Genomic DNA, 23782 nt, shown 5'->3' with positions numbered 1-23782 from the left:
CCCTCTTGGTCTCGCCTATTCCTTCCCAAATTCTCACCCACACTTTAATCTTACTCACATTCCCTAGCTTCAATTTTATTTATTATTTCATGCACCTTCTCCAACTTAGCCCTCATCATTGTAGTCAAATCATCCATTTGACTTTGGAAAAAAATTTGACTATTAGAATTCATTGTTCCTGCAATAAAATTGTTTGTAATAAAATTTTCTCACATAAATTCTCACACTTCACTCCAAAGAAAATTCACTCAATCACTCTTTTCTTTCCACTCAAAATTTATGTAGAAGGGAGTTTTGCTTTATGATTTTGTATCAAACTCACAAATCCAAAATTTGTAGACGCTTGAAAACTGACTCCCACAAGTTGCACAAAAACAAGACGAAGAAATTTATGGATACTTGAATTTTCGACTTGCACCCAAAGATTGACAAAGACTAAATACTTCACCTCAAGTTATCTTGCTTTTCTATTTAATTTTTTTATTTTTTTTGAAGCTTTTCGATCCTTCTATTTTATTTTTTTTTGTAAATTTTCTCGAGATAACTTGCAGCACAAGACACGAATGAGAAATAGACTCAGGCAAAGAATGAAAGAAGAATAACGAAGAACGCAAAGAACACGAAAAACAAATAAGATCAAAGAATTGAAACTATACTTGTCTCAAAACCTTACTTTAATACCAACTGATATGAATTCTTATGAATTAATGTCAAGCACGATTATAGCGAATCGCACCCTCAATTCGAATACAAAAGAAATCAAATATTTTGTCCCAACTTTTGAAACAAGTAACAGATTTGGATCTCCTCCTCTAGTTGAACCCGTAACTAGAAACAGAGAATCACGATAGAAAACAATCAATAATTCAATTAGACCTTCAAAAGAACCTGTCTTTGACAACCCAAGTGAAAATTCATTGAGAAACGCCACAAAGTTTTGACACTTTGATAAGTTTGATTTGAATTAAAGCTAAAAGCCTTAAGGAAATTCTAGAGAGAATTTTTGTTTGAATAATCAATAATCTGTATTCTATTAAAAAATAATGAATGTTAAAGTATTTATATTACAACCCAAAATATTGAAAGATAACGCAAAATAAATCAAAAGATATCAAAGATATCTCCTAAAAGTTTTCTATTAGTAATAAAAGACTCAAAAATAGCATAAAATATAAAAAAAAGCCTAATATCTCGCACACACGCGCACAAACATCTTCGGTGTGTATAAAAGTTGACAGAGCAGGTGCGCCACTATGCAGAGCGGGCACGCCACTATGAAGAGTGGGCACGCATGGACTTCGCATATGTAGCGTGGGCACGTTGAAACTTCGCAGATTCTTCATCAATTCAGTCATCATATGTGCGGGCGTGTGTCGGGTTTGCAAAACAAGGCATGGGCACGCGGAGAGAAAGGCTTGGGCGCGCCTCAGCTTCGAACTGGATCTTCAATTTCTTCACTTTCTTGAACTCCTTTGACCTCAATAAGATTATAACATCCCCAAAATTGAATATCAAGAAATCCAACGCCATCTTGTGATTGGTCCTCTTGGCATCTCCAACGGATCCTTATCCACTTGATCAGCATACGAGGAATTCATGATCGCATCATGAAGGTTATGGATCTAGCATTGTTCGCCCTGCTGTTTAGGCGAATAAATTTGAGTTGATGCCTGTCATTATTCAGATGATGTAGCTTCAAGCATGGTTTGGAGGCACTTCTTTGGAGGATCCTTACGCTCATCTAAAGTGATTCCTGTCGATCTTTGACACGTTAAAATTCAATGGGGTAACACCTGATGCAGTGAGACTGCGGTTATTCCCATTTTCTCTACAAGAAGAAGCAACTGAGTGGTTGGATGATTTACTTGTTGGCTCTATTACCACCTGGACAGGGCTTGTTCAAAATTTTTGAACAAGTACTTCCCACCTACAAAGATGGCTAAACTATTCTCCGATATTATCTCATTTAAGAAGAATGATGGGGAATATTTTCATGCAGCCTGGACCAGATTTAAGAAGATTTTGAGGATGTGTCCTCAACATAATAACTCTCAAATCCAGCAGACTCAGACATTATATAATGGAGTAGATCCATCGGTGTGATCTATGTTAGATGCTGCTGCTAATGGAAGTCTCTTCAGGAGGACGCCAAATCAAAAATATTACATTCTCTACGAGATTCAGTTTAGATTTGGAGTCTTTTCCCAAAATAATTAGTTCCAACCGATTTTATGGTTATGTTTTTGGCGCCGTTGCCGGGAAGATCATTGGAAATATGGCGAAAAGCAATGTGGGATGGCTTGATTTGAAAAAGGAGAAGAAAGCTGGAGTTCTGGAGGTCGACGCACTGACCTCACTGACTGCGAAAATTTATGTTCTTACACATCAGATGTCACTTATGCAGACATCATCGACAAATCAAGTGCAAGTGAACATGCCCGAAGAGCAGCAGTTCTTTGAGGTGGATGCAGAAACTTTTGCGGGTAACCAAGGAAGGCAGCCGTACAATCCCTACAAAAATACATACAATCATGGCTGGAAAAATCATCCCAATTTTTCATAGAAGCATGCGGAGAATACGACTAACACTTCAAAACCAGTGGTGAAGAAGCCGAGTTTTGAGGAGATTATGATGAAGTATGTTGCTGGTACTAAGACTCGGTTGCAAAATGTAGAAGCTAGGGACACAGATGAGCCAAATAGCAACCCAGCCATCAACTAGGCCAACAGAAGCGCTGCCTAGTAATACTGAGAAAAATCTAAGTGATATGAATTCTATCATTGTGATTACATGGTCGCAATTTGAAGGAGGGGAAAAGAATGTTGATGGTGAGGAGACATTGCAACCTAGAACTTACAAGAAGAAGATGGACAAGCCCAATTCTACAAAGTCATTGCCTACAGGAAAAAAAGGTAAGTCTTCTAACTTAGATGTTGATGAGAAAATTGATTTGAGTAAGCTCCCCTTTCCCCAACGAGCAAAACAACTGCAATAGGATAATCAATTTGCTAAATTTCTGGAAATTTTCAAAAATCTTTATATTAATATTCTAATTGCAGAGGCTTTGTCTTAAATGCCCAGTTATGCCAAATTTTACAAAGAAATTTTGTCTAACAAAAGAAAAATGATGGATTTTGAAACCATTAAGTTGTCGGAGGAATGTTCTACTATTTTAAAAAATAAAATCTCTCCAAAATTTAAGGACCCAGGTAGTTTTTCAATTCCTTGCACCATAGTAAATTATTTCTTTAGTAAGGCATTGTGTGATCTTGGTGCTAGTTTTAATCTTATGTCTTATTCATGTTTTCAAAAATCTTGGAATTGGCGAAGTTAGAGCAATCACAATTTCCCTAAAATTGGCTGATAGATCTATTAAATATCCTAGGGAATTGTAGAAGATGTGTTGGTGAAAGTAGATAAGTTTATCTTTCCGGTTGTATTTTTTGTGCTTGATATGGAAGAGGATCGTGAGATACCTCTTATTTTAGGAAGACCATTCCTAGCCACTAGAAAAGCTCTAATTGACGTGAATAAAGGATAATTGATCTTGAGTATGAGTGATGAGAGTGTGGTTTTTAATGTATTTCATGTCCTTAGATATAATGTGGGCAATTATGATTGTTTCAGAATTGATGGTACTGATGAGTTGGTTGACTGCACTTTGCAACAACAGTTGTCTACATACCCACTTGAAATCTGTCTGACAAGAATAGCACATGCGGAGAGCGAGTGTGAAGGATATGAAGAGTTTGAGCGATATTTGGATGGAATTAAGCCTCTCTCCAGATCCATTAATTCAAAAATCGGATAGTTGGGACACATCCCAAATCTGCTGAAGCCATCAATTTAAGAACCCCATACTCTTGAACTCAAAATTCTTCCTTCTAATTTGAAGTATTTGTTTTTACTTAAGAATGATAAATTTCCATTAATTTGTTCCTCTTCATTGACAGAAAGAGAGGAAGAGATATTGCTAAGAGTGATTAGGGAGCACAGCAGAGCCATAGGATGGAGTATTGCCGACATAAAAGGAATCATCCCATCCATGTGCATGCACAAGATATTGATGGAAGCGGAGCACAAGACCTCTACTCAATCGCAGAGGCACCTCCATCTTGTTATACAAGAGGTGGTGAAAAAAGAGGTGATCAAACTACTGGATGCAGTTATTATCTATCCTATTTCTGACAGTGAGTGGGTAAGTCCAATACAAGTAGTACCTAAAAAGGGAGGAATAATTATGGTAGAAAATGAGAATAATGAATTAATTCCTAAGCAGACTGTTACGAGATGGCGTGTATGCATTGACTATCGAAAATTGAATGATGCCACCCGTAAGGATCACTTACCCCTTCCTTTTATTGATCATATGGTTGAGATATTGGCTGGGCATTCGTTTTAATATTTTTTAGATGGCTATTCAGGTTATATGCAAATTCCCATAGCTCCAGAGGACCAACATAAAAACAATTTTACATACACGTATGGTAATTTTGCATTTAAACGAATGACATTTGTCTTGTGTAATGCTCCAGCTACCTTTGAACGATGCATGCTTGCTATTTTTCATGATATGGTTGAAAAATTTATCGAAGCATTCATGGATGACTTTTCTGTGATTGGATCTTGTTTTGATGATTGTTTGTGCAACTTACAAAAAGTTTTGAAAAGATGTGAAGAGTGTAACATTGTGTTAAATTGGTAAAAATGTCATTTCATGATGAAAGAGGGAATTGTGTTAGGACATAAGGTGTCTGAGAGAGGTGTGGAAGTGGATCGTGCTAAAATTGAAGTTATTGAAAAACTTCCACCTCCCACGAATTTGAAAGGAAAAAAAAGTTTTTTAGGGCATGCTATTTTTTATCCGTGTTTTATCTAAGATTTTTCTTCTATTTCCATGCCCTTAACTAATTTGTTGATGAAAGAGATGTCTTTTAATTTTTCTGATGAGGGCTTGCAGGCATTTCAGCCAATGAAGCGGAAGTTGACCATTTCGCCAATAATTGTTGCCCCGGATTGGAGTTTACCATTTGAATTGATGTGTGATGCAAGTGACACGACATTTGGAGTTGTTCTTGGGAAGAAGAGAAATAAAGTTTTGCATGTAATTTACTACGCCAGTATCACACTGTCAGCTGCTCAAAGTGAATTACGCCACCACTGAAAAAGAATTGCTTGTAGTCATGTTTGCAGTGGACAAGTTCAGGTCACACTTGGTGGGAAGCAAAGTCATCGTCCATACCAACCACTCGGTGTTGAAGTATATGATGAGCAAGAAAGATGCAAAACCCAGGTTAATTCATTGTGTACTTTTGTTGCAGGAATTTGATATAAAAATTGTTGACAGGAAGGGGTCTGAGAATCAGGTATCAGATCATCTTTCTCGTCTCGAGAATCAGGGAACCGAGAAGCAGGTAAAACATGATAAATTCCCATATGAGCAACTATTTGAGGTACCAAATATACCCAGGTATGCAGAAATTGTGAATTATCTGTCAAGTAAGTTTTTTCCCCCGCACATGAATTATCAGCAGTTTTTATCTAAATTGAAATATTTTCTGTGGGAAAATCCATCCTGTTTAAGATTTGTGCAGGTGGTATTATTCGTAGATGCATTCCAGCGGACGAGGTAAGTTCTATACTCACACATTGTCACATAGGACCGGCTGGAGAACATTTTGAAGTGGGTAGAACCGTTGTTATAGTTCTATAGTCGGGGATTTATTGGCCTTCACTGTTCAAGGATACTTATAATTATGTGTTTTCCTATGACGAGTGTCAGTGTGTAGGGAATATTTCTAGGAGGCACGAAATGCCTTTGAACAATATTCTAGTGTTTGATGTGTGGGGTATTGAATTTATGAGACCATTTTCTGTGTCTGAAGGGAACAAGTATATTTTGGTAGCTGTGGACTACGTGTCTAATGGGTAGAGGTACTTGCCTGTAAAACTAATGACTCTAGGGTGGTTGTGAAATTTCTAAAAAAATTGTGTTCTCCAGAGATTGTAAACCTTGTAGCGACCCAACCCGGATCCACTACCTAATTAGAGTTCAAGTTTTGCGCATGCATAATAAATTAAATTCAAATGTAATAGCATAAAGTAATATACAACAAATCCAATCGGTTGAATACAACCGACGATAAGAACCGAGCATAAATCTTGTTATACAACTAAATCGAATTAGGGTATCAAAAATCCTTACTGCTGCACTCACTATTAAGCCCTGGCACTGGCCTCACTCCTGGTGCGAACCTCCTGGACCGTCAAGCCTCAAACCTGCCCTGCCACCAAGGTATCCAAGATACACAAATAAAGGGGCGTGAGCGACTACGCTCAATATGGAAACAATGATATATAGAAAAATATGAGCATATAAACGATATTAAAAAAATCGGGGTAAAATAGTCTGCTTAGGGGAGCCATGAATACATAGTACCATGCTAGAGAGCGACTCCGTGGGGTACTCGTATATTCCCCTATAATTGTAGCGTATGCTCCGCCGTCGCGGTGTCTCCCAGTGATAGGAAAACCAGGGGCTGAGCCTCCCCAAAACCTGTCCCAAATCCAAAAGGAGATACTCATCGCATATGAAAACTGTCAAGACTCATCTCTCACGAGATGCAGTCCAGTATGTACAAAAACGTGCATGTGCTAAAACAGTAAAACATGGAATACAATGCACATACAAATGCAACATATAAGCATATATATCATGTCGGCTATCTCGGTCAGTACTTACGTACCTCTATCACCGTAGGTCTGTAGTGACCCGCACTGTGATCACCTACTAATCAAAAAGCTTAAGCATGCAATTAATCAATAATAAATCTAAATCAGAGTAACTGCGGAATTAAAGTATGTCAAATACCATGAAAGCAATTCCTAGTGGTAAACCATGCTATCCAGCCTTCGTCACCACCTAACCTCCCTATCTCCGAGAGAACTACCTGCAACTGCCCCATGGAATAGAGCATCTAGCCAATAGAAAACAACCGGAAGTGAGCCTAACATGCTCAATATAAGAGTATGAGTATACACTAATATATGCGCATGAATGCAAATGAACTGGGTACAAAGACACTCAGGTCAAGAAACAAGCTCATAGACCGGGCCAAGGGTATATAGCACGCTGCGCCGTCGCATCAAGAGGTGGCTCATATACCCAGTGGATAATGGTGACCTGATACTAGTACATGTGTCCAACCATAAAGGTGACCTGACACAAGACTTACGTATCCAACCATCCACAAACTCGTAGGGTGAGCACCCTACTACAGGATACCTCTAAGATAAAGGCTCAACATGCTCTTGTATGCAACATACAGTCATGACGTGCTGTATATAAAGGCATATAAAACATGAAATCACATAATCCATGCAAACACATAATACATGCATACTCAATCTGGATATCTCGAATACTTCCGTACCTTACTAAGGCAGATCCTAGAAGCTTCCCTCCTAGGTCCAAGCCTACCATGCATCACTACAACATAAATAACCCATGCATTACCTAGAATGCCAAACATCGCCTACTAGGCTCTAAAATCCATAATTAAACTATAGCCTACTCCCTATTTTCTATAGGGAACCAAAGCCATACTTTCGTCCGTCGTCAGCCCGCTGATGACACATGCCCCAGAGCTTGGGAATAGCCTAGCTATGACTCCTAGACGCCTCGCCAGAGATCCGACGCCTGGCCACCACTACGGACTCTGTCCGATACTATGTCAGACACTGTCTGACTATACTAAAATATATACTTCCTACTTCAACTCTAAAATAAGAGTACCCAAAAGGCCCTAAAATAGAGTCATATGGACGAAGGAGAGGATTCTGAATGGCTGTAAATGAGCAAATCTCGCCAATATTTATAGACAAAGAACGGACGCAACGTTCTGGTGAACGGACGCAACGTTCTGCACCGTCCAGCCATGTCTAATGATCTTTTTGACATCTATACTGCCAGCAAAACGGACGCAACGTTCTATAGAACGGATGCAATGTTCTTGCACCATCCAACCACGTGTCATGATCTCGTTGACACCTGTCCAGCCAGCAGAACAGACGCAACGTTTGTCAGATCGGAAGCAACATTCTTGTCCGGATAGTTGCATCCGTTTGGATTCGGAAGCAACGTTTGGGTCTAGTCCTTCCAAACTTGTTTGGCTGTTTCTTGTCTGTTTTGAGACCTCCGGGACCTTTCCTACCATTTTTGGACGTTTTGGATCTGATTATCCACTTAGTTTTACCAAATAATGAGTCCTTAAATATGTTTTGAAACTTTTAAAACTATATGTCATTTTCTAACATGTTTAAAATAACTTAATCTTGTAAAATGGAACCGGGCTACTACATTCTCCCCTACTTAAGATATTTCTTCCTCGAACAATCTTAAGTATTGAATGCTGTTAATACTGAATAAACATCTTTTATTCAGGCTGAACATTTTACAAGATACAATCTGAAAATACAACAATTCAAAACAACTCTGGATAATCCGTACGCATACGACTCTCAAGTTTCCAAGTGCCCTTTTTAGTGTCTCGGCGTTGCCACTGTACTAGAACAATAAGAATGGTCTTGTTTTGTAACACCTTATCCTTATGACCTATGACACACAAAGATCTCTCTACGTAGGTCAAATCCGAGTCCAACTGTACCTCAAACGGCTGTATGATATGAGACTCATATACCACATACCGTCGTAACAGTGAAATATGGAACACGTCATGGATACTTGACAAATACGGCGGTAATGGTGAGACTTCCAGGAATACTTTCTCACCCACCTCAAACTGCAAAGGTCTGTGCTTGAAATTCGCATAGCTACAATTCCTCGAGATCACCGGTAAATGGGTCACGAAGTCCATCATGATCAACTCCCATTTATACTCAGGAATGGATAAACTGTGAAGCAATCCTCCAGGTTGTCGGTCTTCTGCCTTGACCTACTGATACACCAAACATCTAAAAACATACTGATACACATTTTTCTTCATTCTTTTCTGCTAGAAAGAACCTTGTATGCAAATCTTTGTACACCGAAAGGATTCTCATACTTTATGACTAACACTTGTCATAACACCTAGGACAACGTCGTTGTCCACAATTCTTGATTTCCTGAACCCCTCAGGTTCTCTTCTTGAAAATATCAATACAATTATTCTGTTGATTCATAAATCGATTAGTACAATCTCTAGTGCCAATATATATTGACATCTATCTCATAACATGAGATAACACCTGAAAATGAGAATACTAATTATCTTGCCACGTATAATAATTCTTTGCTGAATTCTGACTTGCGCTACTAGTTGAACAAAACTCTTTCATCCTTCTTTGGAAATTTCTAAAACCAATACAACCTAGCAAATCCCTTGAATATATCTCATTGAATATAACATATCAATGACCTAACGCATCCAATAGACATTCCGGAAAATTTGGTGAAAACAATCCCGCTGGATCTGATAACCTTAGATCTCAGATGCTGTCCTTTTTTCCATGTCTAAACATTTGATGCTATCCTGTTAGTATCCATTAAAATTCAAATGCTTGCTAGATCAATTTTTGACACTTATGTCCCAAAATTACTGCCAATCATTCCTGAGAACTGAATATTTGAGTACTATACTCATCTTATCAGTCTACCAAAAAGTTAACAATACCAATCGTTCTTATGCAAAAGAATATTTAGCTTCCCCATCACGGGGTTACAACATCTGTATCTACCTCAGACAAATAGTTGCAAATAGTCATTGGGCAACAAACTTGCACCAGTTTAACTGATTATTTCAAAACTTACATGAACACCTAAGTGCTCATCTTTCCACTATCCAAATGAATTCTTATATTGTCGTGTAGTAGCCCGTAACCAAAATCAGTAATTAAGGAATTAATCATAATTACTTGGATAGAGTTCGGAAGCTCCGAAGGTGAGTTCGAAAGTTCTGAACAGGATCGGAAGCTCCGATGCAGGATCGGAAGCTCCGATGGTATTACATCAGGCGTGACGTGTGGCAAGATCGGAAGCTCCGATCACCCCTATCCGAAGTCAACAAGTGATATTTTGACACGTGGTAGATCAGGATCTTCGGAAGCTCCGATGGCAGGATCGGACGTTCCGATTGAGGTTCGGACATTCCGATCGAGGATCGGAAGCTCCGATCGTTGTCTATAAATAGAAGGCCGAAAATTCAGTTTCAATTGCCAATTCCGAATTTCCTCTCTACTCTAGTCGTATTCAAGTTGTTCTAGCCTTCCTAGGCTTGACCCAGGAGTCGTTGAGGCATTCAATAGTCGTAGCAGAGTTGTGCCCAAGTTCTGGAGGCATCGACATCAAAGGTCTAACAACGGACGAAGGTATAACTTTTGCTTCCTATAAATATTTAGGAGTATGCAATAGCTTAGTTAAGGCTTTTAGAGCACTTTAATGATAGTAGTATCATTTGGCAGTGTATAGCAGACTATAGGCGTGGACCTAGAGTTGGTAGAGCTTGCACTGTTTTGAGGTACGGAAGTACTGTTCGAGATATCCTGACTGAGTATGCATGTATTAAGTGACTGCATGGTTTATATGTCATTGATTTATGCTGCATTCATTTGCATACTGAGCTATCTCCTTCGAGATGTCTGTTAGTAGGGTTGTACCCTATCCTGTTAGTGGATGGACTTCCATGGCTTCGGGTCCGGAATATCCACTAATATTATGGTATGGGAGCCACCTCCTGAAGCGACGGCATAGCGTGCTACATACCAGGGCCCAGTCTGTCTCTGTTATCTGATCCTTGACCTTGAGTTTATAGGGAGTTCACTTTGCATGCATGTATACTCATACTCTCGTACTGAGCGTCTTATGCTCACGTCTCGTACTCTGTGTTTCTGGACACCCTATTCCATGGGGCAGGTTTGCGATTGGACGAGGCGGGTGGACCCAAGAGGGGCTAGTCAATGGTTGACCAGCTGGAGCTTCGTCTAGGTTTTATTTCTGTTGTTTTGAGGTTGATACAGCTATTCGATTTGGTTGTATATTATTTGGATAAATTACAGATTCCTTTACTTGGGATTGTATAATGTTTATGGTTTCCGCAGTTTTATTCTGATATTTGTTTAATTAAGTTAATTGCATGCCCAAGTTCTATTAGTAGGTGATCCGGGTAAGGGTCACTACATTTATGGTATCAGAGCATGCAAAAGTATTCTTGGGATTTAGTCTTATCATGAGGTATTTTTGTAGATGGCAGATCGTGATGACCAGAGTTCTCATGGCAGTATTGGTGGGCGTTGGGGTGATGCCGACCGAGAGCATCGTCGAGAACGGCGTCATCGTCATCATGACGATGAGCGTTTCATTGTGCGTCGATTCTTAGCTATGGGTCCTAAGCCCTTAGTTGGAGGTGAGTCTCCGGAGGATGCGGACAATTGGTTAGACCGCATGGACACGACTTTTCAGAATTTCCACTGCACCGAGTAGCAGAAGATGGAGACCCTTGGCTATCTTCTGGATGGGCGAGCCCGTAGGTGGTGGAGGTTTACTTCTGCACCCTTTATTGCAGCGAGAGGAGTGGCCACCTTGGCCGAGTTCCGCACAGCTTTCCAAAAGTGGTATTTTCCTCCTGCACTCCGTCAGTCGAAGGCAGGCAAGCTACTGAGTTTGCAACAGGGAGCCATGTCTATTGATGAGTATCAGCAGAAGTTCTTTGATCTGCTATCCTACTGCCCCGAGATTGCTGATAGCTCAGAGATGAAGTATAATCTGTTCCTTCAGGGCCTTAACCCTGAGATCCATGATCGTGTGGCGGTTGGCGACGACATGTACTACGAGGGTTTGGTGAGCCGTTGTCACCAGGTGGAGGACAACATTCGGCGGAATAGTCTTTCCCTCAGTCGAGGCCTGCTAGTTCTTTGGGTCCCCGTGCCCAAACTTTTAAGAAGTCTGGATCTACTTCTTCTTCCTCTGGCTCTGCTGGTGTTGTCCGTTACGGTAAGAAGGACAAGTGTGTTCACTGTGGGAAGAACCATCCATCCGACAAGTTCCGTAGAGCTTCTGGAGCTTGTTTCCGTTGTGGAGAGACTGGTCATATCTGGAGGGATTGTCCACTGTCTGGGGGAGGCGGTTCTGGTTCTGGTTCAGGATCTGGTTCTCAGGCCACCGTTCAGCAGAGGTCACAGGGACAGCCTGCTGGGAGTTCTCATTTGAGACCACGAGCTTCTGGCCAGGTGTTTGCCTTGAGGCATGATCAGGCAGTGGAGGAGAATGAGAAAGTCATCGCAGATACATTTCTCCTTTATGGTATACCCGCTCTTGTACTTATTGACACTGTTGCATCTCATTTCTTAATTTCTGCACGTTTTGTTAAGAGGCATAAGTTACCATGCATTGCACTAGACGTAGTGATGTCTGTTTCTACTCCGGCGGGCCAATCTGCTTTGGCTAAGCGTCTAGTGATGGGTTGCCCTTTAGAGTTTGAAGGTAACATTTTGATTGCGAATCTCATGGTCCTGGCGATGGACGACTTTGATTGCATTCTGGGAATAGATATGTTGACTACATATCGAGCTTCAGTGGACTGCTATCAGAGATTAGTATGCTTTCATTCGGAGGGGAGTGAGAGCTGGTTTTTCTATGGTGAGGGAGCGCGACCCCCGATGCCTTTAGTATCAGCTTTGAGAGCCTGTCGAGCTCTAGAGTCTAGCGGCGAAGGCTACCTTATCTATGCAGTTGATTTGTCCGCTGAGAGTATTGGGATAGAGAGCATTCCTGTTGTGGATGAATTTCCAGATGAATATCCTGATGAGATTCCGGGTTTTTCTCCTGCTAGGGAAGTCGAGTTTGGCATAGAGTTGATGCCGGGTACTTTACCTATTTCTCGAGCACCGTATCGTCTGGCTCCTTCAGAGATGCGTGAATTGAAGAATCAGCTACAGGATCTTTTGGACAAGGGGTACATTCGTCCTAGTGTTTCTCTTTGGGGAGCTCCTGTTCTTTTTGTAAAGAAGAAGGATGGGTCGATGCGGTTGTGCATTGACTATCGGCAGCTGAATCTAGTCACTGTGAAGAACAAGTATCCGTTGCCTCGTATTGATGACTTGTTTGATCAGCTGCAGGGCACGTAAGTTTACTCCAAGATTGACATGAGATCTGGGTATCATCAGTTAAGAGTCCATGATCAGGACGTAGCCAAGACTGCATTCCGTACTCGCTATGGGCATTACGAGTTCCTAGTGATGCCATTTGGTTTGGTACTGCAGATTCTTCGAGATGAGCAGTTGTACGCCAAGCTGAGCAAGTGTGAGTTCTGGATGGATAGAGTGGTCTTTCTTGGCCATATCATATCCAGGGAGGGGATTTCTGTTGATCAAAGCAAGATTGAAGCGGTACTTAATTGGTCGCGTCCGACGACAGTTGCTGAGATCCGTAGTTTTTTGGGTCTAGCAGGGTATTATCGTCGGTTCATTCTGAACTTCTCTCAGTTAGCTCGACCGTTGACACAGCTTACTCGCAAGGGTGTGGAATTCGAGTGGTCCTTCGAGTGTGAGGAGAATTTATGTGAGCTTCGACGGCGGTTGAATTCTGCACCGGTGTTGGCATTACCGTCAGGATCTAGAGGGTATGTGGTATACACTGATGCTTCTCTTCAGGGGTTAGGTTGTGTTCTTACTCAGAATGGGCATGTGATCGCATACGCTTTTAGACAGCTGAAGCTTCACGAGGACAACTATCCAGTCCATGATTTGGAATTGGCAGCCATTGTGTTCTCTTTGAAGATCTGGCGTAATTATCTGTATGGCGAGAAATTTGAGATCTTTACCGACCATAAGAGTCTGAAGTATTTGTTCACTCAGGCGGAGTTGAACATGAGGCAGAGACGTTGGATGGACTTGCTTAAAGACTATGATTGCGAAATTAAGTACCATCCGGGAGCTGCTAATCTCACCGCTGATGCTTTGAGTCGCAAGGTGCGACTATCCGCACTTTAGACTTGTTCGATGTCTAGTGCGATCAGTGATGGTTGTACTTCAGGTTATACCTTCAAGCATAAGAAAGGTATGCAGAGTATCCAGATGTTTGTGATATTATCTGAGCCAGCCTTTTATTCGCGTATCCGAGATGCTCAGATGTCTGATTCAAAGACCCAGCGTTTATCTCGTCTAGCTAACGAGGGTAGCTCGTCTGGATTTCATTATCAGTCAGATGGCTTTCTGTGTTTGTATGGTAGGCTTGTGATTCCATAGGATGAAGAGTTGCGAGAGGAGATTTTGTCTCAGGCACATCGCACTAAGTTGAGTATTCATCCTGGGAGCAACAAGATGTACAAGGATCTACGTACTCATTTATGGTGGAAAGGAATGAAATGCAGTGTTTATCAGTTTGTTTCGAGATGTTTGGTGTGTCAGCAGGTCAAGGCAGAACACCGAAGACCTAGAGGATTGCTTCACAGTCTGCCTATTCCTGAATGGAAATGGGAGTTTATCACAATGGACTTTGTGACCCATTTGCCGTTATCCCCGAGGAACTGTGATGCTATCTGGGTTGTGGTGGACCGACTCACCAAGTCAGCGCATTTTATTGCCTATAGCCGGGAGTAAAATGTGGATCGTATGGCACGGTTGTACATTCAGGAGATCATTCGACTTCATGGAGTGCCTGTGAGCATTGTCAGCGATCGGGACCCCAGGTTTACTTCTAGATTCTGGGGGAGTGTTCAGCGTGCGATGGGTACTACTCTCAGTTTGAGTACTGCCTATTATCCGGAGACTGATGGACAGTCGGAGCGCACTTTCCGTACTTTGGAGGATATGCTTAGAGCATGCATCATGGATTTTGGTTCAGCCTGGCAGGATCATTTGCCATTGATCGAGTTCGCGTACAACAACAGCTATCATACTAGTATTGGGATGGCACCTTTTGAGGCGTTGTATGGGCGACGTTGTCGTACTCCACTCTTCTGGGAAGAAGTGGGGGAGAGACAGGCTGAGGGACCGGAGTTTATCCAGCAGGCGATAGACATTGTTGATCAGATCAAGAAATGGATTAAGTCTGCATAGGATCATCAGGCCAGCTATGCTAATATCAAGCGTAGGCCTTTGCAGTTCGATGTCGGGGAAAAAGTGTTTCTGAGAGTGTCACCTTTTCGCATGATTCTCAGATTTGGCCTTAAGGGCAAGTTGTCTCCTAGGTTTATCGGTCCGTTTGAGATCTTGGAGAGCATTGACAATTTGGCTTATCAACTAGCTTTACCACTGCATCTATCCAGTATTCACGACGTGTTCCACGTATCTCTGTTGCGACAGTATGTGGCGGATGAATCTCATATTTTGCAGCGGTCTGAGGTTCAGGTGAACAAGGATTTGACCTTTTTTGAGAAACCTATTCGTATCTTGGATTATAAGGATAAGGTTTTACGAAACAAAGTCATTCCTTTGGTTTTAGTTTAGTGGCAGCGCCGAGGCACTGAGGAAGCTACTTGGGAGCTTGAGGACAGGATGCGTGAAGACCATCCTGAGTTGTTTTGATTTCATTCTTAAGTTGTATTCAGTTGCAAACTCTGTAAACGTTTGATTTGAATAAAGAATGTTTCTGATTTCTGTATTGCATTCAATACTTAAGATCTGATTTCGAGGACGAAATATCTTAAGTGGGGGAGAATGTAGTAGCCCGTAACCAAAATAAGTAATTAAGGAATTAATCATAATTACTTTGATAGAGTTCGGAAGGTCCGAAGGTGAGTTCAGAAGTTCCGAACAGGATCGGAAGCTCCGATGCAGGATCGGAAGCTCCGATGGTATTACGTCAGGCGTGACGTGTGGCAAGATCGGAAGCTCCGATCAGGATTGGAAGCTCCGATCACCCCTATCCGAAGTCAACAAGTGATATTTTGACACATGGCAGATCAGGATCTTCGGAATCTCCGATGGCAGGATCGGACGTTCCGATCGAGGATCGGAAGCTCCGATCGTTGTCTATAAATAGAAGGCCGAGAATTCAGTTTCAATTGCCAATTCCGGATTTCCTCTCTACTCTAGTCATATTCGAGTTGTTCTAGCCTTCCTAGGCTTAACCCGGGAGTCGTCGAGGTGTTCAATAGTCGTAGCAGAGTTGTGCCCAAGTTCTGAAGGCATCGACATCAAAGGGCTAACGACGGACGAAGGTATAGCTTTTGCTTCCTATAAATATTTAGGAGTATGCAATAGCTTAGTTAAGGCTTTTAGAGCACTTTAATGATAGTAGTATCATTTGGCAGTGCAGAGAAGACTATAGGCGTGGACCTAGAGTTGGTAGAGCTTGTACTATTTTGAGGTACGGAAGTACTGTTCGAGATATCCTGACTGAGTATGCATGTATTATGTGACTGCATGGTTTATATGTCATTGATTTATGCTGCATTCATTTGCATACTGAGCTATCTCCTTCGAGATGTCTGTTAGTAGGGTTGTACCCTATCCTGTTAGTGGATGGACTTCCATGGCTTTGGGTCCGGTATATCCACTAGTATTATGGTATGAGATCCTCCTCCTGAAGCGACGGCACAGCGTGCTACATACCAGGGCCCAGTCTGTCTCTGTTATCTGATCCTTGACCTCGAGTTTATAGGGAGTTCACTTTGCATGCATGTATACTTATACTCTCGTACTGAGCGTCTTATGCTCACGTCTCGTACTCAGTGTTTCTGGACACCCTATTTCATGGGGCAGGTTTGCGATTGGACGAGGCGGGTGGACCCAAGAGAGGCTAGTCAGTGGTTGACCTGCTGGAGCTTTGTCTAGGTTTTATTTCTGTTGTTTTGAGGTTGATACAGCTATTCGATTTGGTTGTATATTATTTGGATAAATTACAGATTTCTTTACTTGGATTGTATAACGTTTATGGTTTCCGCAGTTTTATTCTGATATCTGTTTAATTAAGTTAATTGCATGCCTAAGTTCTGTTAGTAGGTGATCCGAGTAAGGGTCACTACATGTCGTATCCATGCTGTAATTTAGCAGGCTCATGACATTTGTCAATAGAATAGAGTATCTTTTCAAGGTTATCAAACTGACACCAAATTATACTTTAACGTAACTGTTGTAATGATCATAGTTCACGTCTTCCAATATAAGTCATTCCAGTGTCCTAATAAAACTCATCTTTGTTTGAGAACCCATCAATAAAATTCCAATTCTTACACGGAAACTTACCTGAGTAAACACATAACTTGGAATTTCCTGTCCATCTCTTAATCAAGATCCTGATCACTAATTATACCTCTGATAGAATCAGAAAATACAGGTAAAACCTTCTTGTTCTCCCCCAGTATCACGTGCTAGAACTACCCGTCCAGAATATTCACTTGTCAAGGAATCCTTTCCAAGACTATTCTGACAACGAGACATCTGTATCTCTAATAGACGATAAACAAATCTTGATACCACACTTGGTATCTATCAATCTAAAGCTACACCTTGTTGTGACTATTGCCAAAATCTCGAGACTGATTAGCTTCCCCTAAACAGTCCCTAGAGCACAAAGGCCTCAAAAACAACCCCTGAAGTATGAAAACTTCCAGAGTAATAACGACTAAGGGTCGCACTTTCTCACGTCTAGTTCTTATTACAATCCACAATTCTTGGTATTTTTTAGCCTGTCATCTTGATGAAAATCCATCATCAATAGTAACAATCTAGAAAGATCAAAACAACCAACTTTTCTAAGGAAATCCGTCTAGAACAAACATTCACACGTCCTGATGAATCACATCATCTCTGGAAAACACTTGGTTTACTAAAATATTCTAGGTAAAACATCTAGAACTATTTATTGAAAACATGCAAAATCTCAAGTACTCATTTAAACAATCATCAATCTTTTATTCAATATAACCAAATTAATCTTCAATGATTATAATACTTGAATCACAATCCCAGGTTCCAATACAATCTTTATTACAATTACATGTAATACATAACTTAATTAAAACATTACACTGAAAGATGTACAATACAAAAATAACTGATTACATCAAATACTGAAATCTTTAATACATCTGATTCAACTGATTACAATTGAAATATTGTTTACAACAAAATACAGTATTTAAACTCCTGCGGAATTCTTTCATTCCATCTACTTATCTTGAACATGAAGTTTCCTGTCTGACACTCTTGTCAGCAGACTTTCTACCTCGCAAGATCTCAAAGATATATATAAATATATCCTACTAGAGATGTCCAAAGCTTCCTGAGACATCCTCTTGGTAGGATCTAACGAGGTGTCTTCCTTGGTCGATGCAGAATGGATGACTACATGTCACACATTCCGTTCAACCCTGCGAGGGACCTGGCATTGAAAACTGGATCTTCTCTTCCAGCTCCATACTGATGGGATCCACATAATACGAACTTTTGCTTTCAACCTTGGAAATGACAATTTTGGAAAAGCCTAGATATCTTGCTATTCCAATTCCTGGTACTGCAATCGATATTGAATCCAACTTGCAATCCTACAAAGGATAAACCAAAATCAATTCTATATCCCAAAGAATCTTATTGCATGCTCTGATACCATAAATGTAGTGACCCGCACCGTGATAACCTACTAATCAGAAGCTTAAGCATGCAATTAATAAATAATAAATCTAAATCAGAGTAAATGTGGAATTAAAGTAAGTCAAATACCATGAAAGAAATTCATAGTGGTCAACCCTGCTATCCAGCCTTGGCCACCACCTAACCTCCCAAACTCCGAGAGAACTACCTGCAACTGCCCCATGGAATAGGGAATCCAGCCAATAGAAAACAACCGAAACTGATCCTAACATGCTCAGTACGAGAGTATGAGTATACACTAATATATGCGGATGAATGCAAATGAACTGAGTACCAAGACACTCAGGTCAAGAAACAAGCTCATAGATCGGGCCCAGGGTATACAGCACGCTGCGCCGTCGCATCAGGAGGTGGCTCATATACCCAGTGGATAATGGTGACCTGATACTAGTACATGTGTCCAACCATAAAGGTGACCTGACACAAGACTTACGTATCCAACCATCAGCAAACTCGTAGGGTGAGCACTCTACTACTGGATACCTCTAATATAAAGGCTCAATATGCTCATGTATGCAACATACAGTCATGACATGTTGTATATAAAGGCATATAAAATATGCAATCACATAATCCATGCAAACACATAATACATGCATACTCAATCTGGATATCTCGAATAATACTTCCGTACCTTACGAAGGAAGATCCTAGAAGCTTCCCTCATAGGTCCAAGCCTACCATGCATCACTACAACATAAATAACCCATGCATTACCTAGCATGCCAAACATCACCTACTAGGCTCTAAAAGCCTTAATTAAACTATAGGCTACTCCCTATTTTCTATAGGGAACCAAAGACATACCTTCATCCTTTGTCAGCCCGCTGATGACCCATGCCCCAGAGCTTGGGCATAGCCTAGCTATGAATCCTAGACGCCTTGCCAGAGCTCCGCTGCTTGGCCACCACTACAGACTCTGTTCGCTACTATGTCAGACACTGTCTGACTATACTAAAATATATACTTCCTACTCCAACTCTAAAATAAGAGTACCCAAAAGGCCTTAAAATAGAGCCATATGGACGAATCTTGCCCATATTTATAGACGAAGAACGGACGTAATGTTCTGGAAAACGGACGCAATGTTCTGCACCGTCCAGCCACGTGTAATGATCTTGTTGACATCTGTCCTGCCAGCAGAACGGATGCAACGTTCTTGCACCATCCAACCACGTGTCATGATCTCGTCGACAGTGTCCAGCCAGCAGAATGGACCCAACGTTTGTCAGATCGGAAGCAACTTTCTGGTCCAGATCGTTGCGTCCGTTCGGGTTTGGACGCAACGTTCGGATCTGGTCCTTCCGAACTCGTTTGGCTGTTTAATGTTCCCTACCATTTTTGGACATTTCGGATCTGATTATCCACTTATTTTCACCAAATAATGACTCCTTAAACATGTTTTGACAATTTTAAAATTATATGTCATTTAATAACATGTTTAAAATCACTTAATCTTGTAAAATGGAACCGGGCTACTACAAGGTCAATCCTAGATCCAAGCCTACAAGTCCACGCTACTGTGTCTACAATGCAGAATGCAAATGCATAACTATTTAAGCTCTAAAAGCCTTAACTAAGCTATTTCATACTCCTAAATATTTTTAGGAAGCCAAAGCTATACCTGAATCCGTCGTCAGCCCTCTGCTGTCGAGTGCCCCAACTGCTAGGCCACAGCTCCGCTATGACTGTTGAAATTCCTCGCTAACTCCAGAATACGCCTAGAAACTAGGAGAAAGCCTAAATTTACTAAGAAGCAAGAGGAAAGGAATGGAAGACGTGCGCTGATATGAGGTCTCGGACCTGCCTTTTATAGAGCGAGATCGGAGCCCCCGATCTGCCCTTCGAAGCATCCGATCTCTAAATGGCTGCCACACGCCCTGCCAGCACATTGGAGCCTCCGATCGGGACATCAGATCGTCCGATCCCCCATCAGTGATGTCATCCATTACATCACCTTGCTGACGTCTTTGCTGACATCACGTGTACAAGTGGCTTACAGAGTTCGGAGCCTCCGAACCCCGATCGGACTATCCGATAGCACCGGAGATTCCGATCCTTCGAACGTATCTTCTGATCTTCAATTTACATAATTAATAAATTAATTGTGATTAATCCCTTAATCAACATATTTTTGGTATGGGTTACTACATTCTCCCCCACTTAAGAAATCTTGTCCTCGAAATTTATGTTCTAAGGAAAAACACCATAAACCAATACAAATGTTATTTATTACAACTGAACAATACAAAGTACAAAATCAAAAATAGCTCTGGATGCTCGCCATGCATCTGGCTCCCCAATTCCCAAGTCTCTTAATTTGTTCCCCTTTGATGCCACTTCACCATAACCAATGGTATACGCTTGTTACGAAGCACCTTGTCCTTCCTGTAAAGAATCATGAGAGGTCTCTCAAGATACGACAAATTCTGCTCTAATTGCATCTCAGTCGGGTGCAAAATGTGCGACTCCTCCGCCACGTACTATCTCAGCAATGACACGTGGAACACATCATAAATAATGGAAATATAAGGCGGCAAGGCTAAACGATAGGCCACATCACCAATCTTCCCAATAATCTCGAATGGACCTATGAATCTTGGCGACAACTTGCACTTGAGGCCGAATCTCATCACCTTCTGGAAAGCTGAAACTTGCAAAACACATGTTTTCCTACCTCAAAATGCAATGGTCTGCGATGTGTATTAGCGTAACTCACCTGTAGATCCTGGGCAACCTTAATCTCCTGTCCAATCAACTACACTTCATCAGTCATCTTCTGAATCAACTGCGCACTTAAGAGACTATCTTAGCCCAGAGTGATCCCCCACTACCAAAAGACGTGGAGACACGTTTATCTCGTCAGCTCCTTACCTAAGTAAGGCTACCTTCACGTCACTTCCTTGAACTCGCTTAAGGAAATTTTTTTTTATTATAAGAGTCACACTTATTTTGGGGGTCTTTTTCACCACCCACGTCGGCCAAGGTGGCTTTTTGCCCTAAATCAATTGGCTTTACGACTGTTTTTGAGTTTGTTGAGCATGACGAGCTAGTCAGTATCCTGTCCCGGGTTTAGCTCAGTTTGAGTAGCACTTCCTATGTAAGAAACTAACTACAATTACACCAAATAGGAGGGGCATAGGGAATCCCGTACGGACCCTAAAATTGATGCTCGCCGACCCCATCCTAAAACAAAGGTATACAACAACGACGTCCATACAAAGCCTCAAATGGTGTCATGCCAATACTGCGATGGTAGCTGTTATTATAAGAAAACTCCAACAACGCCAAATGGTCAAGCCACGCTGGACCAAAATCCATCACTCTCGCTCGAAGCATATCCTCGAGTGTACGGATAGTCCTCTCACTCTATCCGTCAGTCTTCGGATGATAGGATGTACTTAGACTCAATGTAGTACCAAGAGCACGCTGGAAGATACCCCAAAACCTAAAGGTAAGCCTCGGGTCTCTATCACTCACAATGCTCAGTGAAATCCCATGCAGACGAACAACTTCCTGCACATATAGACGTGACTTTCGATTGAAAGTAAAGTCCAGTTATACGGTAGAAAATGCACGGACTTTGACAATCAATCCACAACAACCCATATTGCATCACAATTCCTGGAAGACACGGGCAAGTGGGTGAAAGTCCATCGTCACATGCTCCCAATTTCACTCAAGAATCTCTAAGCTATGGAGCAATCCAAAAGGTCATCGGAATTTTGCCTTGACCTGTCGACACACAAGGAATCGAGAGACAAACTGATACACTATGCGCTTCATTCCTTTCCACCAAAATATCGTACGTAGATCATTTTACATTTTCATGCTGCCTGGATGAACAGAGAACTTAATACGATGAGCTTGCGACAAAATATCCTCTCTTAGTGTGGCATCATCAAGAACTACCACACGACCGGAAAGACACAATAGACCATCAGCGTGGAAATGAAAACCAAAAGTGTTCCCCTCTTGATCCAATCGGGCTAGCTTCTGTGTCTTCGGATAAGCAACATGCGCCTCTCTAATACGAGTATACAAGGCTGGCTCGGAAAGCACTGAAGGAACGCGAACGTTCAGCTGTTACATCTTGTGTTGAAAAGCAAACTCTAAGGAACAACATTCCTCCACGACTCGTGAATCTGAGCTGGTGTGAAGGGAACTCACGTAAACTTTGTGACTAAGCGAATCATAAACTGGATTCGAAGATCCAGGATGGTACTTGATTTCACAATCATAGTCCTTCAACAGATCCATCCATCGTCGCTGCTGATAAGTGAATTTTGTGTGCATTATTTTGTGTTATTTGTAGGTTTATTTGGCATGCATTCATATGGTTTCATGTGTGTTTTTACATATTTTATTTATAATTTATTTCATGCGTGTGCATTTCACTCTCCGGGTTTTATTTGAAGGAAATATTGAAGAAATCAAGAATTTGGAGCAAGAGAAGAGCCGCAATAATGAATGAAGGAGCAACAATGGTCAATAAATTATTTTTGATTATAGAGACATCAAAATCTGATCTCTACCATTCAAAATAAAGTTCAAGATATTTGAAGCTTCTGTCCAAATTTTATATCGATCTGACGGCTAGAACTTGAGATATGATTTTTTCAAGAAAAATGCGCGTTAAGAAGAAAAATGTAGCGCATAGGCACTGCTACACGAAAAAAAAATTATGGGCAGAAGAGGGCGTGCATGAGCACGATTTTCTGCCGCTCGAGCGTTCTATGGGAAAATAATTGCAGCGCCTAGGCGCTAGTTTTCAGTGCGCACGCGCTGCTGCCCAAAATTTGTTTTTAAATTTTTTTTTTGAAATATTAAATTCTCTACTTTTCGGGCTTTATTTTACGTTTTTTAAAAGACATATAAAATAAGGTTTTAAGACCGCTAGAGGTGGATTCACGTGCAAAGTAGGAGGAGGTGGCAAGGGCTTGAAGAGGCGGAGATCTGCTCCATCTTTTTCAGCGTTTTTATTTTTCTCTCTTTTACTTTTATGATTAAAACTTTTGTTTGAATTATATTTTCAATTATTGATTAATTTTTCTTCAACCAAGACCACGAGGTTGGGTCGAAACTAATTTATGTTTGAGACTTGGTTTCATGTTTGAGATTTTGGATATTTTCAGTTATTGATTGATGTTGTTTAATATTTCGTGTGAATAGCCTGATAATCTGTTTACA

General features: G+C 41.1%; 1 protein-coding gene across 1 annotated transcript; it reads right to left on the bottom strand.

Annotated features, from left to right (window-relative positions):
• Window positions 1–22411: 22411 nt before the first annotated feature.
• LOC140889235 (uncharacterized) lies at window positions 22412–22852 on the bottom strand. The gene is made up of 2 exons (XM_073296946.1): window positions 22763–22852; window positions 22412–22675 (listed from the first exon to the last, which is right to left on the bottom strand). Exons 1-2 carry the CDS (start codon window positions 22850–22852, stop codon window positions 22412–22414), a joined length of 354 nt encoding a protein of 117 aa, XP_073153047.1.
• Window positions 22853–23782: the final 930 nt, after the last annotated feature.

The sequence above is a fragment of the Henckelia pumila genome, chromosome 3 (genome assembly GCF_033568475.1).
Source record: "Henckelia pumila isolate YLH828 chromosome 3, ASM3356847v2, whole genome shotgun sequence".
NCBI lineage: Eukaryota > Viridiplantae > Streptophyta > Magnoliopsida > Lamiales > Gesneriaceae > Henckelia > Henckelia pumila.
This window is presented reverse-complemented; position numbering and strand designations above follow the sequence as displayed.

Excerpts from the sequence above, each read along its gene's own strand:
- LOC140889235 (XM_073296946.1), bottom strand. The coding sequence starts at position 22,852 with ATGGATCTGTTGAAGGACTATGATTGTGAAATCAAGTACCATCCTGGA. Across the intron at positions 22,676-22,762 it reads CGCTTAGTCACAAAGTTTAC|CTGAACGTTCGCGTTCCTTC; the intron begins GTGAGTTCCCTT and ends AAGATGTAACAG.